The sequence below is a fragment of the Trachemys scripta genome, chromosome 23 (assembly GCF_013100865.1).
Source record: "Trachemys scripta elegans isolate TJP31775 chromosome 23, CAS_Tse_1.0, whole genome shotgun sequence".
In the NCBI taxonomy this organism is placed as follows: Eukaryota; Metazoa; Chordata; order Testudines; family Emydidae; genus Trachemys; species Trachemys scripta.
The window spans coordinates 10,129,400-10,150,983 of NC_048320.1; the positions used below are offsets into that span (position 1 = coordinate 10,129,400).

The following is a 21,584-nucleotide window of genomic DNA, read 5'->3' on the forward strand; positions in this document are numbered from 1 at the left end:
CAGGGCCTTTGACGAGATCTGTTCCTGGCTCACTGGGACTTTGGCTTATTCATTAGATCCCTGTAAAATGGGTTTAATTAGCAGGTGCAGAGGCAAATTCGCTCATGAAGGGAAGGGTAGGTGTGTTTTAGCACTGGGACCATTAGATGTAAACATGGCCGTTGGGAGGTTTAATCCACTTCCCTCCGCCACTGGCTTTTCCTGTGGAGTGTGACGCCTCGCAAAGATGCTGTTCGTTCAAAAGCTACCCCACACCCACCCGGGTGTTAGCAAGGGCCTGAGTCCTGTAAACACTTGACTTCAAAGGGGGTGGGGGTGTCTCTGAGTGGGGCCCCAAGCTGCTACAACTAGGACAAACGCAAACATTGCACATTACCCTGCTGCTGTAACTGTTGGTCACCTGTTGATTCTGGGAGAGTTTTCCTGTTGACTGCTCTTAGCCTAAGTCGACTCCAGAGCTTGTCCTTTCCCCCATGTTTCCCTTCACCACTTACCTCCCCAAGCTCTCGGACAAATGTTCATTTCTCATGGTCGCTCGTGAAGCTGGGGCGTAAACAGAACAGGACAAGGGCGAAGTGACTGAGTAGGTCTACAGAGCGTGCCTATGGCAGCAAATACTCCAGCCAGCTGTTTGGAAGATTCCTTCTCCCTCTTTTGCCATTCCCACACCCAGCTGGGAGGTGTATGATTAATTCCCCTCCCTCAACACCTAGCTGCTCTCTGAGGAGGCTTTACATGGCCCAAAGATCATTATGTTTGTCTGCTGGCATCAAGAGGGCGAGCCGGCACCATAAACCACCAGTGATCCACTATCTCCACTTTGGAAACCTCGCCTTACAAAATAAAATACAAAGGGAAGGGCAGGTACGTTAACTCCCTCGTTTCCAGGCACGTTCCTGGGACGTTTCAGCTACGTTTAAGCAGAGGCAAACCTGCCACTGACATTGCGGCCCATCCACTGCAGCCAGGGGAGACACAAGTTTTTAAAACTCTTTATTAGCAGTGGGCACTTTATCGAAGCAGTGAGGGAGCTAGGAGGGAGAGAGGCATGAGCAAGGGCACGGAGCAGAGGACCTGCTCACTAATGCTCTCAACAGCACCTGGCATTAGAGGGGACCAGGTTCAATGAGCCTCCCTTTCTACTTCCACTGTGCCGCGAGACATCAGCGAGGGGGGTCCCCACGGCGCATTCAGAGCGCACAGGTTGCCCACAAGAATTCCACGGGGCAAGGCCCTGGGTGGGGCTTAAAGGCAGCGCTGCCTTCCACTCATTCCAAACCTCAAGGCAATCAGCTGCCATTTTTAGTAAAGAAGCACCGGAGGCAAAGCAGAAGCTGCGTCTCTGCTGACATTTGGCAGACAAGGCTCATGATCCCCCAAGCAGCAACCTGACAGGGTACTACATGGCTCGGTATCATGACACAGCAGGAAACAAGGGGGCTATTCCCGTGCATTTGAGCCTAGATCTACTGGCTCCGGTTAGTCTCGTTGCCAAAGCTCCTTGCGAAACATCCTCTTATCTTCCAACCATCTTCCCCAGTTAATTTTCCATTTCTCATGTCTCTGCCGGGTGAGGCACGGCCGCTCTGCCATCACGCTTTGTGCTGATGGCTTTCCGTGCACCTACGTTAATCTCCACTGCAGCCCTGTGAGGCAGGGAAGCCTGTGCCTGGTTTCCAACTAGAGAAACTGGACTTGCTCAAGGTCACCGGAGGACTCTGTCGGAGCTGGGATTCGATCTCTTCCCCCTTGCTACTTCTGGGCTTGGGCGGCGCTGGCCCAGGCGGTGGGGAAAAGGCTCTCTGCCAGACCCACTAGAGTCTGCTAAGCACTGTCTAAGCTACTGCAGGAGTCAGGAATGGGGGAGCCTTTGAGCAGCCCCGAGCACTGGGAATCGCAGCACTCCACACGCCTACCTCTGCCTCCCTTCCCAGCTAGTCACCAGCATTCTGCTACTCAGCCGCATTCGTTCTGGTGGGCGGGAGGGACTGGCTGCAGGCTCCCTGGGGAACCTGGAATAGGAGCCTCTGATCATGGTGCACGTTTAGGGGGTGGAAATAAAAGAGCTGAGAATAATCAAAGCCTCAAGCAAAGGGATTCCATGCTAAAGGCTTCAATCCTGGTCCCCAGGGGTAAGCAAGGGCAAAACTCCCACTGAGCTCTGGGAGACTAAGATTTGACCTGAAAGTAGCAGTGCCAAAGCAGGGACTTTCCTGGGCCTCCAAAGCCGCTCCTGATAAGTCTTGGGTTCGGAGAGCTACGTTTCCCTGTTGCTGTCTGCCAGGGATTTGGGCCTGTCTGTGCCCTAGCCCAGGAGGGGAATAGGAGATCTATAATCTGATAAATCTGGATAGTGATAAATTCTGTGGCCAAAGCCAGGGGGATGGAGGTGGCCTCACTGGTTTGGCAGAGAGAATGGGCTCCATTAACCCCGAGGTTGGGGGAGGGTGAAGGAGGAAAACCTCTGCTGGTCCTCAGTGGCGTCATCTCCTGCATCCACGCAGGGTCAGCAGCAGAAAGGTTCCACGTAGTTGCCTGGGAAGAACCCCTCTGCCTCGCTGGTCACGCCCTCGCACCAACCATCCGAGTGCTTCCGGGTCATGTAAATGACGGCCCCTTCTGGGAACGAGAGCTCGTTCTCCTTTTGCTGAGTGTAGGGGTAGAGGGTCACCACTGCAAGGCGAAGGAGGAGCTCAGAATGGGAAGGAAGGAAGGACATGGAGCCAGGCTCATTGTGAAAATACATGGGTTGGGGCTCTAAACCTGCACCCAGTCAGAAGGGACTGGCCGAGCTGCATCTCAGCCGAAAGGTGCTGGGGGAGAGGGTGGGAGCAGGTCGGCTTCAATCAGGACTTTCTCCACAACGGGGTTTCCTGACCCAAAGCTGATTTGGGGGGAAGCTGTGAAAGGAGAGCGATGCTCCACTCTGCAGTGGCAGAGACAGGCTCCAGAACTACAAATCATTAGCCCCAATAGAGCATTTTTCGTGCACAGATCCCCCTTACAGATGGGGAAACTGAAGTAGTGGGAGCTGTGGGGGTGTGTGGTTTCCCCAAGTCCACACGCAGCAGCATAGTGGCAGAGCTGGGAAGGTTACCTAAGTCCCAGCCCTACCTACAGGACCATGCTGCCCCCTCTATCCATCAGGTGATGGCTCCCTAATTGACCCCAGCTCTTCAGCTTATGCTCGGAAGCACAGAGGGAGGGAGGGCGGAGGGGTATTAGCCCTTTGATCCCTTTACAAGCGATGAGCTAGGTCGCAGGCTACAATGTAACACGCCACCAGGCTGTCAGTGCCCAAGGAATCTAATCAATAAACGAGACCAGGGGGTCGGCTGGTGAGCTGTAGCCCCTCTCCCATTCAGAAAGCTTTGCCCACCCCACTGCTGCAGCCAAACGAAGTGGGGAGGGGGACGGGGGGACAAGATACCTTTCTCCAAGTAGCTGTCTGGCGCCCATGCAGGTTCCTCTGTACCCAGGGGGGGAGGAGGAGGAGGAGGAGGGGCAAAATCTTCAAACTCTGTCAAGCTTGGAGGAGGCGGAAGGGGGGGCTCCAGGAAGTCGGCACCTGGGGAAAAATCCCCAAAGAATCACTAGGGGGATGAAGTCTTAATTGCAAACCAGGCCAAGCGTTGCCAGCCGTGGTTGTTTTTATCTCAACTGTCCCGGTACTCGGTGGCTGTCTGGAAGCCCCGCCACCTGACATCGTCTTAACCGGGAAACTCGGCTTTCATTTAAAAAAAACCAGGGTGATTTGTGGGCGGTGGAGGACAGCTTGACAGCAGGGCCGCTTCAGCCTCCAATGCCAGAAATCAGAACGAACCCAAACAGGATTCATTTTCAAATCTGATGATTTTTAAGCTTACCAACTTGTGGGGGCCTGATTCATGATTAGAAAAAAGCACAACGCTTGGGGCTGGCCACCCTGCGACTGGAGCAGACAGATCAGTTAGGGAAGCCTCTTCCAGTGAATATCCTCCATAGAATAACTTCACTGGGGGTTTCAGAGTGGTAGCCGTGTTAGTCTGTATCCGCAAAAAGAACGAGGAGTCCTTGTGGCACCTTCGATTGACCCTATCCAGAGAGCCAGCAGATGGCCTAGGTGCTACGTAGGTTCCACTTAAGCCTCCTATGTTAAGTGGTGCATGCACCTTATCCAGCAGACAATTTCATCCTGTAAGTGGAGATTTGCTGAGGTCTTGGGGGCAACAGCTGAGCTCAGAGATTTGGGCAAAATTTCTGTTCAACAAATAATGGTGGTTTTTTTCCAAACCAAAAAACTTTTTAAACAAAACAAAAAAAGATTTTTCAGAGTCTTCCCGCCCTTTTTGTTACTGAATACAATAAGTGATGTCTATTTTGATTTTATTCTATTTTCTCCCACTTCTTTTTTTTTTCTTCTTTATTTTGCCACTCAACTTTTACGGAACTTCCTCAGCGGGGGAAGGTTATTGCATGGCCAAAAGAAAAATGAAACTCAAACTCTGCCACTTTTACGTGCAAAAGCTGGGGCCATTTTGAAAAGTTACGGAGTGTAGGTTCAGGGGTTCGTTTGCCCCTTGGGCCAGGCTGTCACTTTCAAAAATGGCCCCAACTTTGGAAAAGGCAAAAAGAGGTGGGCCTGGGGAAACCATTATGTTCCGACAATTCACAATTTTTCAGACACTTGTGGAAAAAAATTAATTGAAAAACCGGCTTTGATGCAAAATGGAAACAACTTCCATATTTCATTTTTTCTCCCCAAAATTGTTTTCTATCCTCTTTCAACCAGTTCTGCCTGTAACACCCCAGTGCTACGCTTGGCCACTGATGGTGCAAAGGTCCCAGCACGGCTCAGCGTGGGATGCCACGCTAGTTGCTAGCTGATAGGGAGCATTCGACCTGAGGATAAGCCGTGTCAAATACAAGCCCTACCTGGCATGGAGAATGGTGGAGGGACATCTGGGAGCGGCATCTCAAAACCGATGGGTGGCGGTTCAGGCATGTCTACAGGAGGCGGAGGGGGAGGGGGAGGGGGAGGCATTGTGTCTAGGTCCAATGGAGGAGGCACTGAGGGCGGCATAGGTTGTGCGACAGGCACCTTGGCATTGAAGTTGCTAGCTGCTCCACTGGAACTGTTGTGGGTATAAATAAGAGAGAGTGACATGGAGTCATATGTAACCAGATTCAAAGAGTGAATGCCAGCAGTCGAGCTAAAGCAGGGGCTGGGCAAATTATGGCCTGCGGGGGACGTCCGGCCCATCAGATGTTTTAATCCAGCCCTCGAGCTCCAGCCGGGAGGGGGTTGGGGGCTTGCCCCGCTCTGCGCATGCCTTGGCTCCGTTCAGCTCCAGGAAGCGGCAGCATGCCCCCCGCCCTGGGCTCCTACGCGAAGGGGCAGCCAGGGGACTCTGCACGCTGCCCCCGCCCCAAGCGCCACCCCCGCAGCTCCCATTGGCCAGGAACCGCGGCCAATGGGAGCTGCAGGGGCAGCGCCTGCCGATGGGGAAGTGTGCAGAGCCTCCTGGCCGGCGCTGTGCCTCTGCATAGGAGCTGGAGGGGGGACATGCCGCTGCTTCTGGGAGCTGCTTGAGGTAAGCGCCACCTGGAGCCTGCACCCCTGACCTTCTCCCGTGCCCCAGGGGCCAATTCCCCTCCTGCCCTTCAAACCCCTCAGTCCCAGCCCAGAGCACCCTCATGCATCCCAAACCCTTCATCCCCAGCCCCACCCCAGAACCCGCACCCGCAGCCAGAGCCCCCCCCCCCCCCCCCCCCCCGCACCTCAACCCCCTGCTCCAGCCTGGAACTCCCTCCCACACTCTGAACTCCTCATTTCTGGCCCCATCCTAGAGCCCACACTCCCAACCGGAGCCCTCACCGAGCCCCCTCCCACACCCCAACCCCCAATTTCATGAGCATTCATGGCCCACCATACAATTTCCATACCCAGATGTGGCCCTTGGGCCAAAAAGTTTACCCACCCCTGAGCTAAAGCGTAGTCTAGCCTCTCTGTGCTACCGGGTTATACTGAAAATCTGGCTCATTTCCTACCAGCCTCTCTGTGTCAAGGCGCCTGCACCCAGTCAAGAGCCTGCCACAGTGACCACAAAACTAGCTGCAATAGGTCTGAAACCTCCTCCCATTGCGTCCAAAAGAGGGACCCCTGCCTGTCCTTGTGTGATTCTGTCTGCCAACTGGATTAGCTGCATCTGCAGATAAGGTGGGATTCAGAAAGGCAGCATTGCTGGGGCAAGGGGCGTAGAGAGGATGGAAGGAGAAGCCTGTGCGTAGTTTTCAAGATGACCAGGCAAGCGACTCTATGCCGAACTTTATTAAAGCACTTTGGGATCCTCCAATGGTCAAATGACCTGCTGCCGTGATTCGATGCATTCCAGATGCAAAGGACGGTTGGACTAAATTCCCAGTAAATAGCACCACTTTTCTCCTAGGGGAGACACAGTCCAAGCAGGGCACTTGGCCCCCAGGGGAGACTAGGTGCACAAAACACCTGAACTACAGCTCCCATGAGGCACTGCGGGAGCACTTCTCAAGCAAAATACATTTTCCCGCAAGGGCAAAAAAGCCCAATTTCCAACCAGCTCCACCCATTTTGTCCCAGGTCAATGGGAAAAATATCGGGTGAGAAGCTGAACGAAACAGGAGCAGAGGAGACCGAGAACTCAAATGGAAAACACACCCATAATAGGCACTAAGTAGAATCAGTGATTATTCTGCCTCACTAGATGGATTAAAGCTGGTTGAGATATTTTGAGCAAAATGTTTTTCCACTGAAAAATAGTTTTAGTGACGACATCTGAATGTTTCGCACAAAGAGTTTGGTTTTAAACAACATTTTTAATGAAAACATTCAAAATGAAAAGCAAAATGTTTGTTTCATTTTGAATGACTCTTTTCATTTTCATTTTTGATTTCTGGAGTGTGGAATATTTGGTTTGTGTTTTCTTCTCTTTCTCCTTTTTCCGTTTTACTTTTTTCCAGCAGAAAAGGAGAGAAATGGGAGGAAAGCCTCCCCTTCCCAACTGAAAACCCTGAAATATTTTGGTTTTCAAAAACTGAAATTATGAATAGAAAAAAAAATGAAAGTTTTAGTTTCAAAATGTTTCTTGCTGGAAAAAAAAAACCCCAAACCCTAAAATATGTTGTCAAAAAATTTCAAGTGAAAATGTTTTGGACTTTTTTGCAGGAATTTTTTTTTTTTAAAGTCACTCGCTCCAATATAGACCATACACATGGTTCCCATCTGGTTAATCGAGCTTTTGTGTATGGGTGAGTTCTCCTATCCCCAATTCACAGTGTTTGATCTATAGCTGGAAACCCACATTTTCTAAACTTTTCTTGAGCAGTGGTTAAGGGGTGATTGGTTACACTCTATAAATTCCTACAAGGGGAACAAATATTTAATAAGGGGCTCCTATCTAGCAGAATGAGGTATTGCACGATGCAATGGATGGAAATTGAAACGAGACAAATTCAGACCAGAAATAAGGCATACATCTTTAACGGTGAGCGTAATTAACCACTGGAGCAATTTACCAAGGAGTGTGGTCGATTCTCCATCTCTGACCCTTTTAAAATCAAGATGGGATGTTTTTCTAACAGATCTGCTCTAGGAATGATTTTGGGGAAGTGCTATTGTAACCCACACACCTCCTGAGTGTGGTGCTGTGTCCCCTCTAGTGGCACCAAAACCACTTAAGAGATTAGTGAGTCTGCTCCAGCCTTAGCTAAAAGCCATGTGGTTTTTAGCTCATGCAGTAGAGGCTAATGCATTTAGCTTCAGAGGTCCCAGGTTCGATCCCGCCCACAGACGACTGGGGTCTGGTCACACTATCTCCTGTGCTACACAGGAGGTCAGATCCCAATGGTCCCTTCTGGCCTTGGAGTCTATGAGGCATGAAACAGACACGGTTTTAAACTAGAGAGAGGAACGAATGTTTCCCCAATGTTGCCAGGAGGTTCACTCAGCCCCACATTCCCCTCAAGTCTCCCAACCCCCGACCAGGATGGCTGATGAGTTCTGGGAGCTTGGGCAAGCTACCTGAGGGATGTTAAAGATGATGTGGAGGACGCCGTTGAGAGTTTGCCTTCCGGAACCACAGGCAGTTGAATGGGCTCTGGGACACGAGAGTTTTTCCTGCAGTCGGGACAGACACAAATCCACAGTCAGACCCCCAGTTCATCTTGGGGAAGAAACTCATTGCCCTTTCTCTGCTGAATGCAAGGCGTTTTTATTCTGAGTTGGCCTGGCATTTTATCAATGCCAGAGCTGCAGTGATTCGGTGTTAGATTGTCATGATGGTATAAAGAGAATCAGTGTGAGGCAGTGGGCAGATCACTAGACTGGGACCCAGGAGGCCTAGGTCCTATTCCCAGCTCTGGCACTGACCTGCTGGGTGACCTTGGGCAAGTCACTTCCCCTCTGTTTTCCCCTCGCCCTTTTTCTTGTCTAGTCTACCGGGGCAGGGACTGTGTCTCACTATGCGCTTGTACAGCACCAAGCAAAAAGGAGTCCCAGTCTGCCCATAGCAGTAACAGCAAATGGCCTTTTGCACAGAGCAGGGCCCCGTACAACCAGAGAGCCAATGAAAAAATTAAACCGGCTTCCCAGAGATGGAAATCTTCACCTTAGATTAAAACTACTTCGTGCGCTTTCAGCCTGACAAATTGAGGCCCTGTGTTCGCCTCCGCCCAGGTCCAGCAAAGGCAGGGGAAATACAACCTCTCCCTTCCCCTGGACTCCACCTGGGTGCCTCACCTGACACCCACGCCCTGTGGCCACGAGGAAACTGGCTGATGACAGTTTTCTACAACAAGCACCAACTTTACGGCACTGATAGGGCTCTGGAGGGCCTGAGAAGGGAGGTCAGTCTCCAGGCCCATTCAATACGCTGGGTGGCTTAAAGGCAGCGAGCTACATTCATGAAGAATCCTAGGTGCCAAGTGAACTTTCACTGCAGAAACGTAGGTGCCGAGCAATGCTGGTCACTTAGAGTGCAGGGGCAGTCGGGCAGGGGGTTATGAATCCCCGATTCTGGGATTTAGGTGCCTAAAGTGCCTAAGACCTTTCGTGAATGTAGCCCAGCGTGTCCTTTACAAACAGTTCTTCCCCCAAACGCTACAGCTGGAGGAAGAGTTTCCAACGTTTGGAAATGCTGATTTGGCAAAAATCAAAATGTTGCTCTGGGGACGTTCTGCTGTTGTCAACATTTCCCACGGAAAATTATCGAAACCTTTTTGTTTCGACGCAGTTGAAACGTTTCATCTTGTATCCGATGATGTATTTTATAGTTACTCTGTAATCGCCTACGCAGAACGTTTTGATAAGGTTTAAATGGAATTTTTCCCGAAATGAAATATTCTGGAATATCGTCTCGCAAAAGAGTCCAAGGTTTCTACTTTATCATCCCGATTCAGAATGAAACTAAATTTTGAAATCTCACCATTTCCCCCGGGACAGGAACGTGGTCCGTGATGGGGGCTCCTAGGTGCTACACCAATACAAATGATAATCCTTTCATTTTTGGCCAGCTCAGCTGCAAGGCTTGTGGCTATGTCTGGACTAGTATTATATTGGGCACACCCTAGTCAGGGCACATTTATAAACGGCTTACAACGGGTTAATGCTATAAGCATGTTACTGATGTGAGTAGACTCTGTTATAGATGGGCATATGCAGGCCAGTAGGTGTTTCAGAGGGTGATAAGCCATGGCTAAAAGCAACTTCCTGACCGATTCGACTCTACAACAAATGATCAATCATTTAGTAAAACATCTATCAATTTTTAATTAACCCTTTCTAGACCCTTTATAAATGGAACCTTACTGTGAAAAGCGTGACCATTATTTGCATAAGGGGCAGTCTCAGGCAGATGTTGAACCTTTGGGGGCTGATCTGAAAGGTTTATTTTCCAGTGGGGAGGGGGGGAATCTTGCCACCTCTTTATCAGGCTTGTGTCTCATTTAGGACAGGACGGTGGGCGGAAAGTAGGGCAGTGGGACTGCCAGGTAGCAAGGGCAAGAGAGTGGTGCCATCTCACCCCAGGGTGCCCGTAGATTGTCCAGATGACATCTTGGATCCTTTCCGAGTCAAGGTTCCCGTTCGTGACAACTGCGTGCTCTGGTCCTACAGCCAGGGAAGAAGAGAGAAAGAATCAGTGGCCGCCTAGAGAGAACAAACCCTGAGAAGCTTGTTTACAAAGACTCACCAACCCAAGGGGTTACTCACAGGGCAAAAAACCCTCCAGTGCTGCCAGGGGCCTGAGAGAGAAGCAAATTAATTTGTGCCCCCTGTTAATGATGAGCCGGGTGCTCGCAACAATCTCCACTTCTAGATTACACAGACAACAAGGCCTTGCTGATGTAAGCCGGGTCTGAATGAATTCTCCCCTGACAGCTAGCTGGGAGGGGGAGAAACTTCAGGAGCAAAGCGTATTTACATGAACACACCCACTCTGCTTAGATATCCAGCGGATAAAACGGGGTTGCTCAAAGTGATCAATTTTGGCTGGTGTTGGGGTACAAATCGCATTAGTACTGAATGCAGGGGTAGGGAAATGCTGTTGCCAATGTTGTTGTCATTATTGTATGAATAAAGGGGAGCAGAACTGTGCTTAACCTGTCCCAAATGAGGGGGTCCACCCTCAGTTGAAAGGACCTCATTACACCAGGGGCTCAAATGCCAGAGCCCTGGGAAAGTAAGAGGGGTGGGGACAGGTGTCCTAGCCAAGAGGTGTAGATGCTCTCTAAGGGTCCTGTCTGGTTTAACCTGTTCCTCCACACTGTTCAATGATACAGCTAAACAGGCTTCATTAGGAACCTCTGTGATATGTTAAAGTGCTCAAATGAGAGCTGAAATCACCTGACATGGGGCAGTGTTTCTGCCCAGCCTGCAAAGAGCTGAAAATTACTAAGAGACTGAGCTGCAGAGGTCACAGCAGAAGAGGCGGGTGGCAGCAGAAGGTGGCTGACAGTCAACTGGCGAACGAGTGGGCTGGTGAGGCAGTGAGCAGAACGAGCAGCTGACGAGACAATAAGCAGTTGGTGAGGAACTGCGGCTGGTGGGGCAGCCAGCAGAGAGGAACCGCGACTGGCAGGGCGGCCTGGTGGCACGGAAGAGTGGCTGGCCGGGCGGCAGCCAGCCAGAGCAAGTGCAAGCAAGGTGCCCTCTTTCCCAGGTGGGAGGTGAATTCACACAAACGCACCTCTGAACCCTGGGCCCTCGCTGACCAAGGACAACCACTGTGAGTGGGGTATGGTGGGGAAGCAGAGAGGGGCACAGAAAAGGAACGTTTGGTTGTAGAACTCAAGAACATGAGGCAGAAGGCACTGCCCCACGCACTCTGGGGTGGGGGTCCTGCTCACAGTTTTATGATTATGAATCCTGCTTGTGGCATTCTCCCTAACTAATGTCGGGTGACTTCCCTCCTTTCATTAAACGTTTCTTTTCTGTGCTTGCAAGTGGGGAAGTATTGCCTACCAGAGGCGCCCAGGGGTGCTGTGCAATTTTCCCAGGTCACTGCGTGGGGGCTCGAGCCCGTTTTGTGTTGTATTGTTGAAAAGGAACCCCTCGATAGTGAACCCGGCCATGGTTGCTGCTGGCTCCACCTGGCAGAAGGGTTACACTGCTAATACTAATGCTTTGTATTTCCTGCATCTTTCATCAGAGGAATGTCGACAGTGGCGTGCTCTGCTCTGTCCAATGTTGATAACAGTCAGCTGTGTGGGTGTGTGCTGGCCTGGCTCTGCGCAGATAGCTGGCACAGCAGACCCCGAGGAAAACCCCAATGACCACAGACTCCGATAAGGTACGAAGGCACCCGGCCAGGTTTATTGCTAAACGAAACACAATCTCTAGCTCCCTGGATCAGATGTCTACAGTTCTTGCTAGTACAGATGTGCTCCCTGACAATGGACCGGCTCAGTCAGTGGCGGGACTTACCATTGCACCCTAGGCCAGACCAAGAAAACCCCTCAGAGGTCCATTTTTTTATACAGGTACAAACGAGTTACACATCCCTCCTAACGTATTGAGGTACAACCCCTCTACGTGTCAAGGTGCCGCCTATTACCTTGTACATGTTGGTTGGAACAAAACAACTCTATCCATCATAGTATCCTTTTAACCCTGTCTTTAGGATGGGTCAGCATTGTTCCTGTTATCTGAGGGGGAATGTGCTCGTGCTGGAGTGTTCTGGTACCATCCTGACACGTGTGTACATCATTTGTGCCCAGTTCCTTTTAGGTATGTGTGTTTTTGCAGCATCAGCCCTCTTCATGCCAGATTCTGTGAGCAGGGCCTGCCTCTTGCTCACAGCTTACCTTTGTTTTATATCCGCAAAGTCTTGACCATTACTTTAGCTCAGGCCTTAGGCCTCATACCAGGCCTCTGATACAAGGACTACAAAGCATTTTACAAACTTTCATGAATTCTCCAACCATCCCATGCCACCTTCTGAGGGGCAGGGGTAAAGTGCTTGGCCAAGGCCACACAATAAGCCGCGGCAAAGCCGGTGGTATAGGCTGGGTTAAACCTCTATGGTGCTAATGGGTATAACCACTGCCCTTCATTTAAGATACTGTTAAGAAACGGTTAAGCACCTTTATAGCATCCCCCACCCAAAACACAGGCACACGCAAGTCTGTCCTGGAATTAGAACTATGTGGGCAGAGGGCTTTGCTGGTGATCTTCTGGGGTAAGGGTGGGTGTGTATGTGAGAGATAGAGAGAGATGAGACAAGGAGAGAAAGCACACAGAAACAGACAGAGCTACGCGCACAGCTTGGACAAGTACAGTGGGGTGCTGGCTAAAAGAGGCCTGGGGTTGTAATCAAAGAAACTATCTCCAGTTGTTTGGTTCCTCTGGTGTTCATGGAATCAGGACTTTGTAACTACACAAGATTGCATCAAAGGGCACCTGCTTCCCGCTGGAACAGCTTGTAAGACCCCAATTTGTGGCTAGCTGCTTGGGTCAGAAGGGGTGGCACTGGAAAGCGGCTCCAGGAGTCGTGATTTCCAGCTCTCTCTCATAGCCGGCATGCTATGCTCTCAGCCAGAGCTGGGAATGGAACCCATCCACAACTCCTGCAATCCTGCTCTAGCTAGCGGACTGTACTCCCTTGCTCAGGATCCCAGACGTCCAGCTCCCTGATCTAACCAATAGACCCTACTCCCTCCCAGAGTTTGACATAGGAGTCCTGTCTCACAGGGCTCCCGCTACCCCACACTGCCGAGGGAATCCAGAGAGTCCTGCCATGGCTACACAGATGTAAAGTAAGTTATATGGACAGCGACAGCGTCTTTCAAGTGCGAATGCTGCCCTCCTTTCACTGTCACAACCCACAGTCTTGTTGCTTCCAAGCAGCAGACCTGGCAGCACCGGTAATAGCATGAAGTCTTTTTTCCCTTGTTACCAACAGGCAAAACATCCTAAAATATTAATACGCATTTCAGAATTGCCACTCTCCTCGCTATGCATCGCTGCATGTTTCTTTTGTACCCTGCCAGCACCGTGTGCTAGATCAAAACGAAACAGGACACGCTGTCAATCCACTGAGGAAGTTACACGGCTGCAGCTGGTAGGAGACACACGGTGAGAGAGACAAGGCCAGCAAGCCAATGCACCACTGGCGAGAAGACTCTCGGGAAAGACGCCCCTTCAAATGGTGAGCATTGGCACGCGGTGCATCACTTCCTTTGCCAGGCACTTCTCCAGAGGAACAGAGCCCAGACTTGGTAACGCTGGGCTGGGACTGTCCTACATCTTGTTACACGCCAATGCAAAGGGCTGGGTTTCCCCTGGGGTGGAGCAACCGCAGGGGCAAATCTGGCCTCTTGATCTGTTCAGACTCTTGTTCACTTTCTCGGGACATTCCTACTGAGCAAAGCACTAGGGTATTTCTACCCCCGCTGCCCCATATTGGTGCGTGGCTCCTCTTATAAAGTGTCGTGCCTGCTGGAGTGCAGCAGGATGAGTTTATCTGAGAGGCTCGGGAGGAAGATGTCAGAGTAGAAAGATTTTCCTGTCACTTGGCCTGAAGGTCTAGAAGAAAACAAGCAGGCCAAGCACCTTGTCCCGAAGCCGGGACTGGATGGCTCAAGCAGTCAGGATACAGAGCCGGGTTGGAATAAAGCCCATGTTCATAGTGAGCTGTTCAGGGCCCACACTGCTGGGTCTCCGCCCAGCAGCATCCATGCAATCAGCAGAAAGTGGCTCCCTCAGCAGAGCGCCAAACTAACAGGATCGAGAGGCGTGAGCTGAGGCCAGGGTGGAGGAAGGCTGGGCCACCATATTGACAAGCATGGCTACACATCTTTCTGTGGCTAGCCAGGCTGGACAGCCGTGCAGCCAGTGTCTGTCACCAGTGCCACATTCACCTGCCCTTTCAAATAGTTAAAGGGAAAAATAATACAAACTGGACAAGCCCAAACCCTAAGAAAAACCCTCCTACTCCGGTAAACGCAGCAGTTTACTAGGGGCCAGGGGCCAAGAGAACATTACCCCACAGGCTAAGACGGTCACATGAATTCACGTACTGCCAGTAGGTGCTGATGCTTTGACAAGACGGCCATCGGCGTCGCACGGGGAGCTGAGCACGTCGGAAGATCTAGCTTTTATTTAGCTCCCTCGACGGAAGCGAAGCTCATTGGGAAAAAGTCTCACATCTGCCATGTACAAAATAGTACTGAGGAAGTCCTTCAGACCGAGGGGGCTGATCACTTAGCCACAGGGAGCAGCGGAAAGCATGCAAGAGCTGGGTGGAGGAAGCAGCCCTCGGCGCTGTGCTGAGCACGCCGCTGAGAAAGCGGGGGCGATCGTGGGAAAAGAGAGCCCGAGCAGACAACTTCCCGTGTCTGCATTACGCCAACCGTGGCAGTTTCGATTTCGGGTGGTTACGGTTGTCTCAGATTGCCGGGCACCTAGCTGATGAAACCCTCACGCATGGGGATTTTTTTTTTTTCTTTTTGGTTTCTTAAAGGTGATTCACAAAGGAGAAAAAAAATAGGGCTTGTCGTGGCACTTTTGCCTCCTTTCAGAAGAAATACCTGAAGGGATTCAGGCATCCGCTCCCCTGGAGAACTCGCCGGGCGACTGGAGAACTGAGAGGATTATAACACTACAAATACCAAGGGAGCAACATCAGAGTCGCCAAGAGAAGAAAGGATTTTTAGTCGGTGTCTCAAAAGCAGCAACAACAAAGTGCATAATGGCTATTGAATCGAAAACCTGGGGGAGCAAAGTTCCTTGGTAAGAACTCAGCATCCCTCCCCGCCCCGACTCCGTTCAGGGATGAGAAAGCCATGCACACATCTCTGACACAGCCAAGAAGTTCTCCATCAAAAACAGGGAAGGCCAAAAAAATAAAATAAAATAAGCAGCAGAAAGACACCCTTGCAGATCATTTTACTACGTCGTATAAAAAGGGGCACAAATCCATTTTCTTTTTCTTTGGCAAATCATCTTTGCCAGCAGAGTCTGAGCAATACGCGCCGGGGAGACAGCAATGCAGCACCCAGAGAGATGTAGAGGATGGGTGGCCCAGTGGTTAGGCCAAATAGCACATCACGCCAACACCACCTTTACCCCTTTCACTCTGGCTCCAGCTCCTGCCAAGGCTTCCATCTCTCATCGAGCTCTGCTCCTGTTCCTTTCAAAGAGGAAGAGGAGGACTGGACTGTGGCTCACCAGAGGACGCTAGCTGTCCACAAAGGAAGCGCTTAGAGACGCTGGGTCTGTCTGCCTGTCTCTGCGTGAGTCATCAGAACTCCTGGTGTGTCTCACATACACTCACGCAACCCCACCAAACTCACGAAGGTTGCCCAACTGGTGAGGGCAGGATTTGGACTCTGGTGTTTTCTACAGCAATTTTCTTGTGACTGGATTGTAATGTCTGGGTAAAATCCCTTCTATCCCTTTTATTGGGACTCTGGAACGGCTGACTGAGAGGCAGACATCGCAAGGTTTTATACAAGACCCTACTTCACATTGGGATTGGACGCTTTGGGATTGGGATTGTTGCGTCAGCTGGATCAGCTGCAATGTTGGCTGCATTCAGGGAGGTGTGTGGGCTAGTGGCTAGAGCAGGGCTCCAGGAGAATTCTGGATTCTTTTCCCACTTCTGCCACTGACTCACTTTGCGGCCCCGGGCAACTCACTTCACCTCACTATGCCTCAGGTCCTCCACCTGTTGTGGTGGGATAATAATTCCCTACCTTGCAGGAGTGTTTGAAGGGTTAGTTAATGTCTATAAAACATGGTGGAGCCTCTTGAATCAAAGGGAAAAGTTACATACTCTGAGTGCACCGTAACACTTCAACTAGTAGAAGAAGGTCTAGCATGACCCAAGGGCTGGAAGCTGAAGCTAGACAAATTAAGACTGGAAATGAGGCATACATATTTAACTGTGAGAGTTATTAACCATTGGAAGAATTTACCAAGGGTCATAGTGGATTCTCCATCCCTGGCAATTTTAAAATCAAGTTTAGATGTTTTTCTACAAGAAAATCCTCCAGGAATGATTTTGGGGCAGTTCTCTGGCCTGTGCTCTATAGGACGTCAGACTAGATGAATCTATGAAGAGGGAATAAAGAGGAATTCAGTGAAGCTGAGAGCTCTTTACCTTAGTCCGATAGGCCAAGACTTTCAGAGGCGACGCGCGAGTCGGGGTGCCTGACTTGCCAGACATTGAGGACGGCTGATTTTCACAGGGCCAGGCACTTTCTAAACCCGGCCTTTTCAGGTGTGTCAAGTTGGGCCCCCAGGAAAAATTGGAGGACCTCAAACAAAATTAATACTTTCAACCTGACGACCATACTCTTCTACGGCCGGGTTGGATTATTGTGATCATCTAGCAGCCTGACCTGTGTAGCACCCATCACGGAATCTCACCCAGAGATTCCTCCAGTGCAATGAGTCTTCCCTGCGATGTAAGCAACACCATCAATCCCAATAACTGCCAACTGAACTAGCACCTCTTTCGTTACTGAGCCTGAGTGTGATCACTTCAAGCTCCCCGTGACCTGGGACACAGCAGGCTGGATTTCACCTGGGGTTTTTTCTGACCTTTATCCCATGACCGACGTCATCCAGGATGCTGAAGTTGAGGGGTTTCCTGTAGTAAGCTTCCAGGGGTTCCTGATATGTTGGATAGATGATTTTCTGGTAGTGGGGGGGCCTCTTGCAGACTGTCAGCGTTCCAATCTCCCGACGAGCCACTTTCTCCTTGTGCACGTCCACCATCTTTAGAGAGAGACAATCGTCACCTGTCACTTTCCCCGCCAGGGCCTTTCCTCTTGGAGGAACCTCAAACCCCTGTCGTTATCCCACTAAGAGGCATGAGTTTCTACATCTGAAATTCGTGGGGCTCCAGAAGCACTCTTCCCCCTAAACAAGAGGCTCTTGTGTGGAGACCACAGGCCTGGGAGCCAGGACTCCTGGGGCCTCTTCCCAGCTCTGCAATGGTCCTTAAGTCCCAACCCCTCTCTGTGCCTCAGTTTCCCCATCTATAAAGTTGGGGGTTGAGGGGGCAGGGAAGGGTTGCTGCCTCCCGGGGAGGGGTGGTGAAACTTAATGAGGGCCTGCTCCTGAACTCCGTGGTGCAGTTCCCACACTTTAATGCTGCAGGATCAGGCATGTGGGGGCAGATGCTGAGCTGAGGTAAATGGACACAGTTCCATTGACCTCAATGGAGCTACAGCAGGTGTAAATTGGTGATGATCTGGCCCTTCACGTTCAGAAAGTCCTTTGAGAGCCTCACTCAAGACAAGCAAAGCGCCCAGCTCTTCGCAGCATTTAATCCATTCCTCTGCAGTTTCCTGAGCAGGTTTCTCCCCCCCCCCCCGCAAATTATTATTCTCCAGCTAACAGGAAAGTTACCAGGCAACTTTCACGCACAGGAAAAGGGCTGGCTGTGACTGAACGCTCGACACGCATCCGTAGACTCCAGGAGGATAAGGATGGGGGTGGGGAGCAGTCAGATACACACCGTCTTGCTGGGCAGAGAGTCAAACCCTTCAGTCAGCTATGGGGCCGTCTTTCCTTTGCGGTAAGGGACGGCCCACACGAAGTTAGCAGCTCGCTATTCTGTGTGTCAAACTGAACAGGGCTCCTGGGAGCAATTCCTGCAGGGCTTTCCCGCTTGTGGGGCCAAGGGGTCTTCGTGACACTTGCCTGCGTTGCAGGGTGTGCACGTGGGCTCGAAAACTGCTCTCGCTTCAGTCCCAGCACAGGATTCTCAGGAGGTGCGGAGCACCCACGACTCCATTCAAATTCAGTGGGAGCGGCAAGCGGTCAGCCCCACCCCCTCTGAAAATCAGGCCCCACTGTGTCCCCAAAAGGATCTGGGGCCTTTTGAAGGATCGCCAATTATTCTTCATGCTATGACAGCACCTAAGTGGCTTGATCAGGGAGGACGGCCTCATTGTGCTCGGCCCACATATACAAAGGACGGCTGTAGCCCCACCAATAGGAGTGACTGCAGGCTATAATTATGGAGTGGGGCACGTACAGTAGAAATCCCCCACATGCCAGTATCAAACCCCGCTTGAACCAACAGCAGGATTTCAACCCCAGACTTTCAGCACTGAAAACACGAGCCTCTACCACATGAGCTAAAGGAGCGCTTTCATCAACTGCCAATATAAACCTCTCCTGTGGACCAACTCCTCGCCTGGCGTCAAAGAGCCACATGTTTAGCGTGGCCCACCTGTGTGCAGCGCAGAGGTCAGAGGCAGCAGATGAGGAGTCGGAGAGTATGTCTCCGCTGCAATCAGAGGGGCGATGATCTAGCTGGCTCGTGTAACAAGTGAAGCTGTGGCAGCATGGGCTTGTACTCATGGATTGTTTGCTGTTATTCACCATCTAGATCAAAGCTAGCTCGGGGATGTCTACACGTGCTGTAGTGTAGACGTACCCAGGGTGAACCACCCGCATTGTCTCTAGGCATTTCCCACCCACCTGCGCAACGCAGCAGACGTTGGCTTCCACCTGGTGGAGTTCACTTGCATGCAGGTCCAACAGTTGGAGGATGTTGCTGGCTAGATTGCTGATCTGGTATGCGACGCTAGCCAAGGACTGGGCACTGTAAGCCATGGTCTCCTCCAGCGCTTTCCTCTTGTCTGTTGCCTGGAACAGAAAAAAAAAATGTTTGGGAGTCACCCTGGCCAGACTCTGACACCATCGTGATGGAGCAATATAAGAACCCAACCGAACGGGAGAGCCAGGAGACCTGTGTGGTCTCAGTGTCCGTAGGCTTCTCTGCCATTCTACCACTATAATCTTTAAGACGTTTTGGACTGGAGAGGCTCAGGGACTCGGGACTTGGATACCGGCCCTTTGGTATTTAGGCCAACAGTTCTGGTGTCTCGATGGAGGAGGCCAGTTTTCGTTTACATGGGAATGAAGAGCTGATGTAAGGTGCTGGAGTGACCGCTCTGAAGACTACTTGCCCTGGGGATAAACACAGCGTGGGTAGCGTCCGTGCAGACTCCTTCTCCTCCCTGTACTATCCCCAGCTAACATGCCTAGATGCTGCTCTGAAGAAACTGCCCTCTATCTCCATGGGCCATTTGTTCCTGGCTTCTCCATTAAGACAGCCAACAAGGGGGCCAAATGTGACATAGACACTTGGACCCAGGAACTAATCTACGACCGCCAACTGCATTCACACAGCCCACCAATCAGCCTTCAGCTGTCAGTGGTGAAACAGATTGGATAGTGTCTATGTGAACCACTGCCCTTTGCTGGATGGATCAGAACTGCTCGGCTGTATGTGTCATAAGCCCTCTACTGTCATGGAACATAAGAACGGCTATACTGGGTCAGACCAAAGGTCCATCTAACCCAGTATCCTGTCTTCCGACAGAGGCCAATGCCAGGTGCCCCAGAGGGAATGAACAGAACAGATCATCATCAAGTGATCCATTCCCTGTCGTCCATTCCCAGCTTCTGGCAAACAGAGACTAGGGACACCATCCCTGCCCATCCTGGCTAATAGCTATTGATGGACCTATCCTCCATGAATTTATCTAGTTCTTTTTAGAACCCTGTTATAGTCTTGGCCTTCACAACATCCTCTGGCAAAGAGTTCCACTGTTTGACTGAGCATTGTGTGAAGAAATACTTCCTTTTGTTTGTTTTAAACCTGCTGCCTATTCATTTCATTTGGTGACCCCTAGTTCTTGTGTTATGAGAAGTAAATAACACTTCTTTATTTACTTTCTCCACACCAGTCATGTTTTTATAGACCTCAATCATATCCCCCCTTAGTCATCTCTTTTCCGAGCTGAAAAGTCCTAGCCTCTTTAATCTCTCCTCATATGGGACCTGTTCCAAACCCATAATCATTTTAGTTGCCCTTTTCTGAACTTTTTCTAATGCCAGTATATCTTTTTTGAGAGGAGATGACCACATTTGCAACAGTATTCAAGATGTGGGCGTACCATTAATTTATATAGAGGCAATAGGATATTTTCTGACTTATTATCAATCCCTTTCTTAATGATTCCCAACATTCTGTTTGCTTCTTTGACGCCGCTGCACATTGAGTGGATGTTTTCAGAGACCGATCCACAGTGACTCCAAGATCTCTTTCTTGAGTGGTAACTGCTAATTTAGACCCCATCATTTTATATGTGTTGTTGGGATTGTGTTTTCCAATGTACATTACTTTGCACATGGAAAGTCCTCTCTAGTTCAAAGGTTAAATGTCTGCTTGTTTTGGAGCAGGAAAATCCCATGTTATATCCCCACCATCACTTTGAAGTTCTGAGAGGCCAGAGTTTGAGACAACAATGAACCAGGGCCAGAGGCAGAGCTGAAAGGTCCCATCGCCCAGCCCCAGCTCACTAGCGTGATTCCTTTTACAAAGAGCAAACCGGGTGGTGTCCCTGGTCAATTAGACCCTGAGGAGGATAGTTTATTGCTGGCAAGGGGTGGGGTTCTCAGGAAGCAGAGCCAAGTGACTGGGCGAAGGCGCCTTTAGAGACGACGTCTTTTAATTGGCGTCGGGCTTAATTTTAAGATGTTTCCTTCTGCTTTCCAAATGCATCAAACTTCCTTCAGCTGCGTCAACAGAACAAGAGCAGGTCACTGACACTCATTACTCAGGGACACTTGTCTCTGCCTGAAACTACACCGCCATTTCCCTCCAGCCCCACCCTGGCCTTGACAGGAGGATAAAGGCAGCTGTTAATCCCTGTTCGTTGGTATTGTATCCGTGCTGGTCCCAGGATATTAGAGAGACAAGGCAGGTGAGGGAATACCTTCTATGGCACCAACTTCTGGTGGTGAAAGAGACAAGCTTTCGAGCTACACACACCTTCCCAGACCTGAAGAATAGCTCTGTGGAGCCTGACAGCTTGTCTCTTTCACCACCAGAAGTTGGTGCCATAAAAGATATTCCCTTGCTCGCCTTGTCTTGCTGTTACTCCAGACAGGGACGCCAGGGTGTTCTCACTTGGGAAGCGGAAACAAAACACCTAGGCTACGTCTACACTACGGCCTACGTGGGCAAAACTTATGTCGCACAGGGGTGTGAATATTCCACCGACATAAACGTTCGTGTGCACAGCGCTATGTCAGCGGGAGA

The 21,584-nt window shown here is 50.7% G+C and overlaps 1 protein-coding gene across 4 annotated transcripts in view; it reads right to left on the minus strand.

The window, feature by feature from the left end:
• Positions 1–981: 981 nt before the first annotated feature.
• ABI3 (ABI family member 3) overlaps positions 982–21,584 on the minus strand; it is a 33,480-nt gene continuing 12,877 nt past the window's right edge. For all 4 annotated transcript variants that reach the window (XM_034755703.1, XM_034755700.1, XM_034755701.1 and 1 more), the window contains 7 exons: positions 18,953–19,120; positions 17,060–17,236; positions 10,038–10,123; positions 8,039–8,134; positions 4,915–5,114; positions 3,431–3,568; positions 982–2,673 (listed from right to left, as the gene is read on the minus strand). In XM_034755703.1, the coding sequence (XP_034611594.1) occupies positions 2,507–2,673; positions 3,431–3,568; positions 4,915–5,114; positions 8,039–8,134; positions 10,038–10,123; positions 17,060–17,236; positions 18,953–19,087 (999 nt within the window). In that variant the 5' untranslated portion in view covers positions 19,088–19,120 and the 3' untranslated portion in view covers positions 982–2,506. The remainder of the gene's footprint in view (positions 2,674–3,430; positions 3,569–4,914; positions 5,115–8,038; positions 8,135–10,037; positions 10,124–17,059; positions 17,237–18,952; positions 19,121–21,584) is intronic.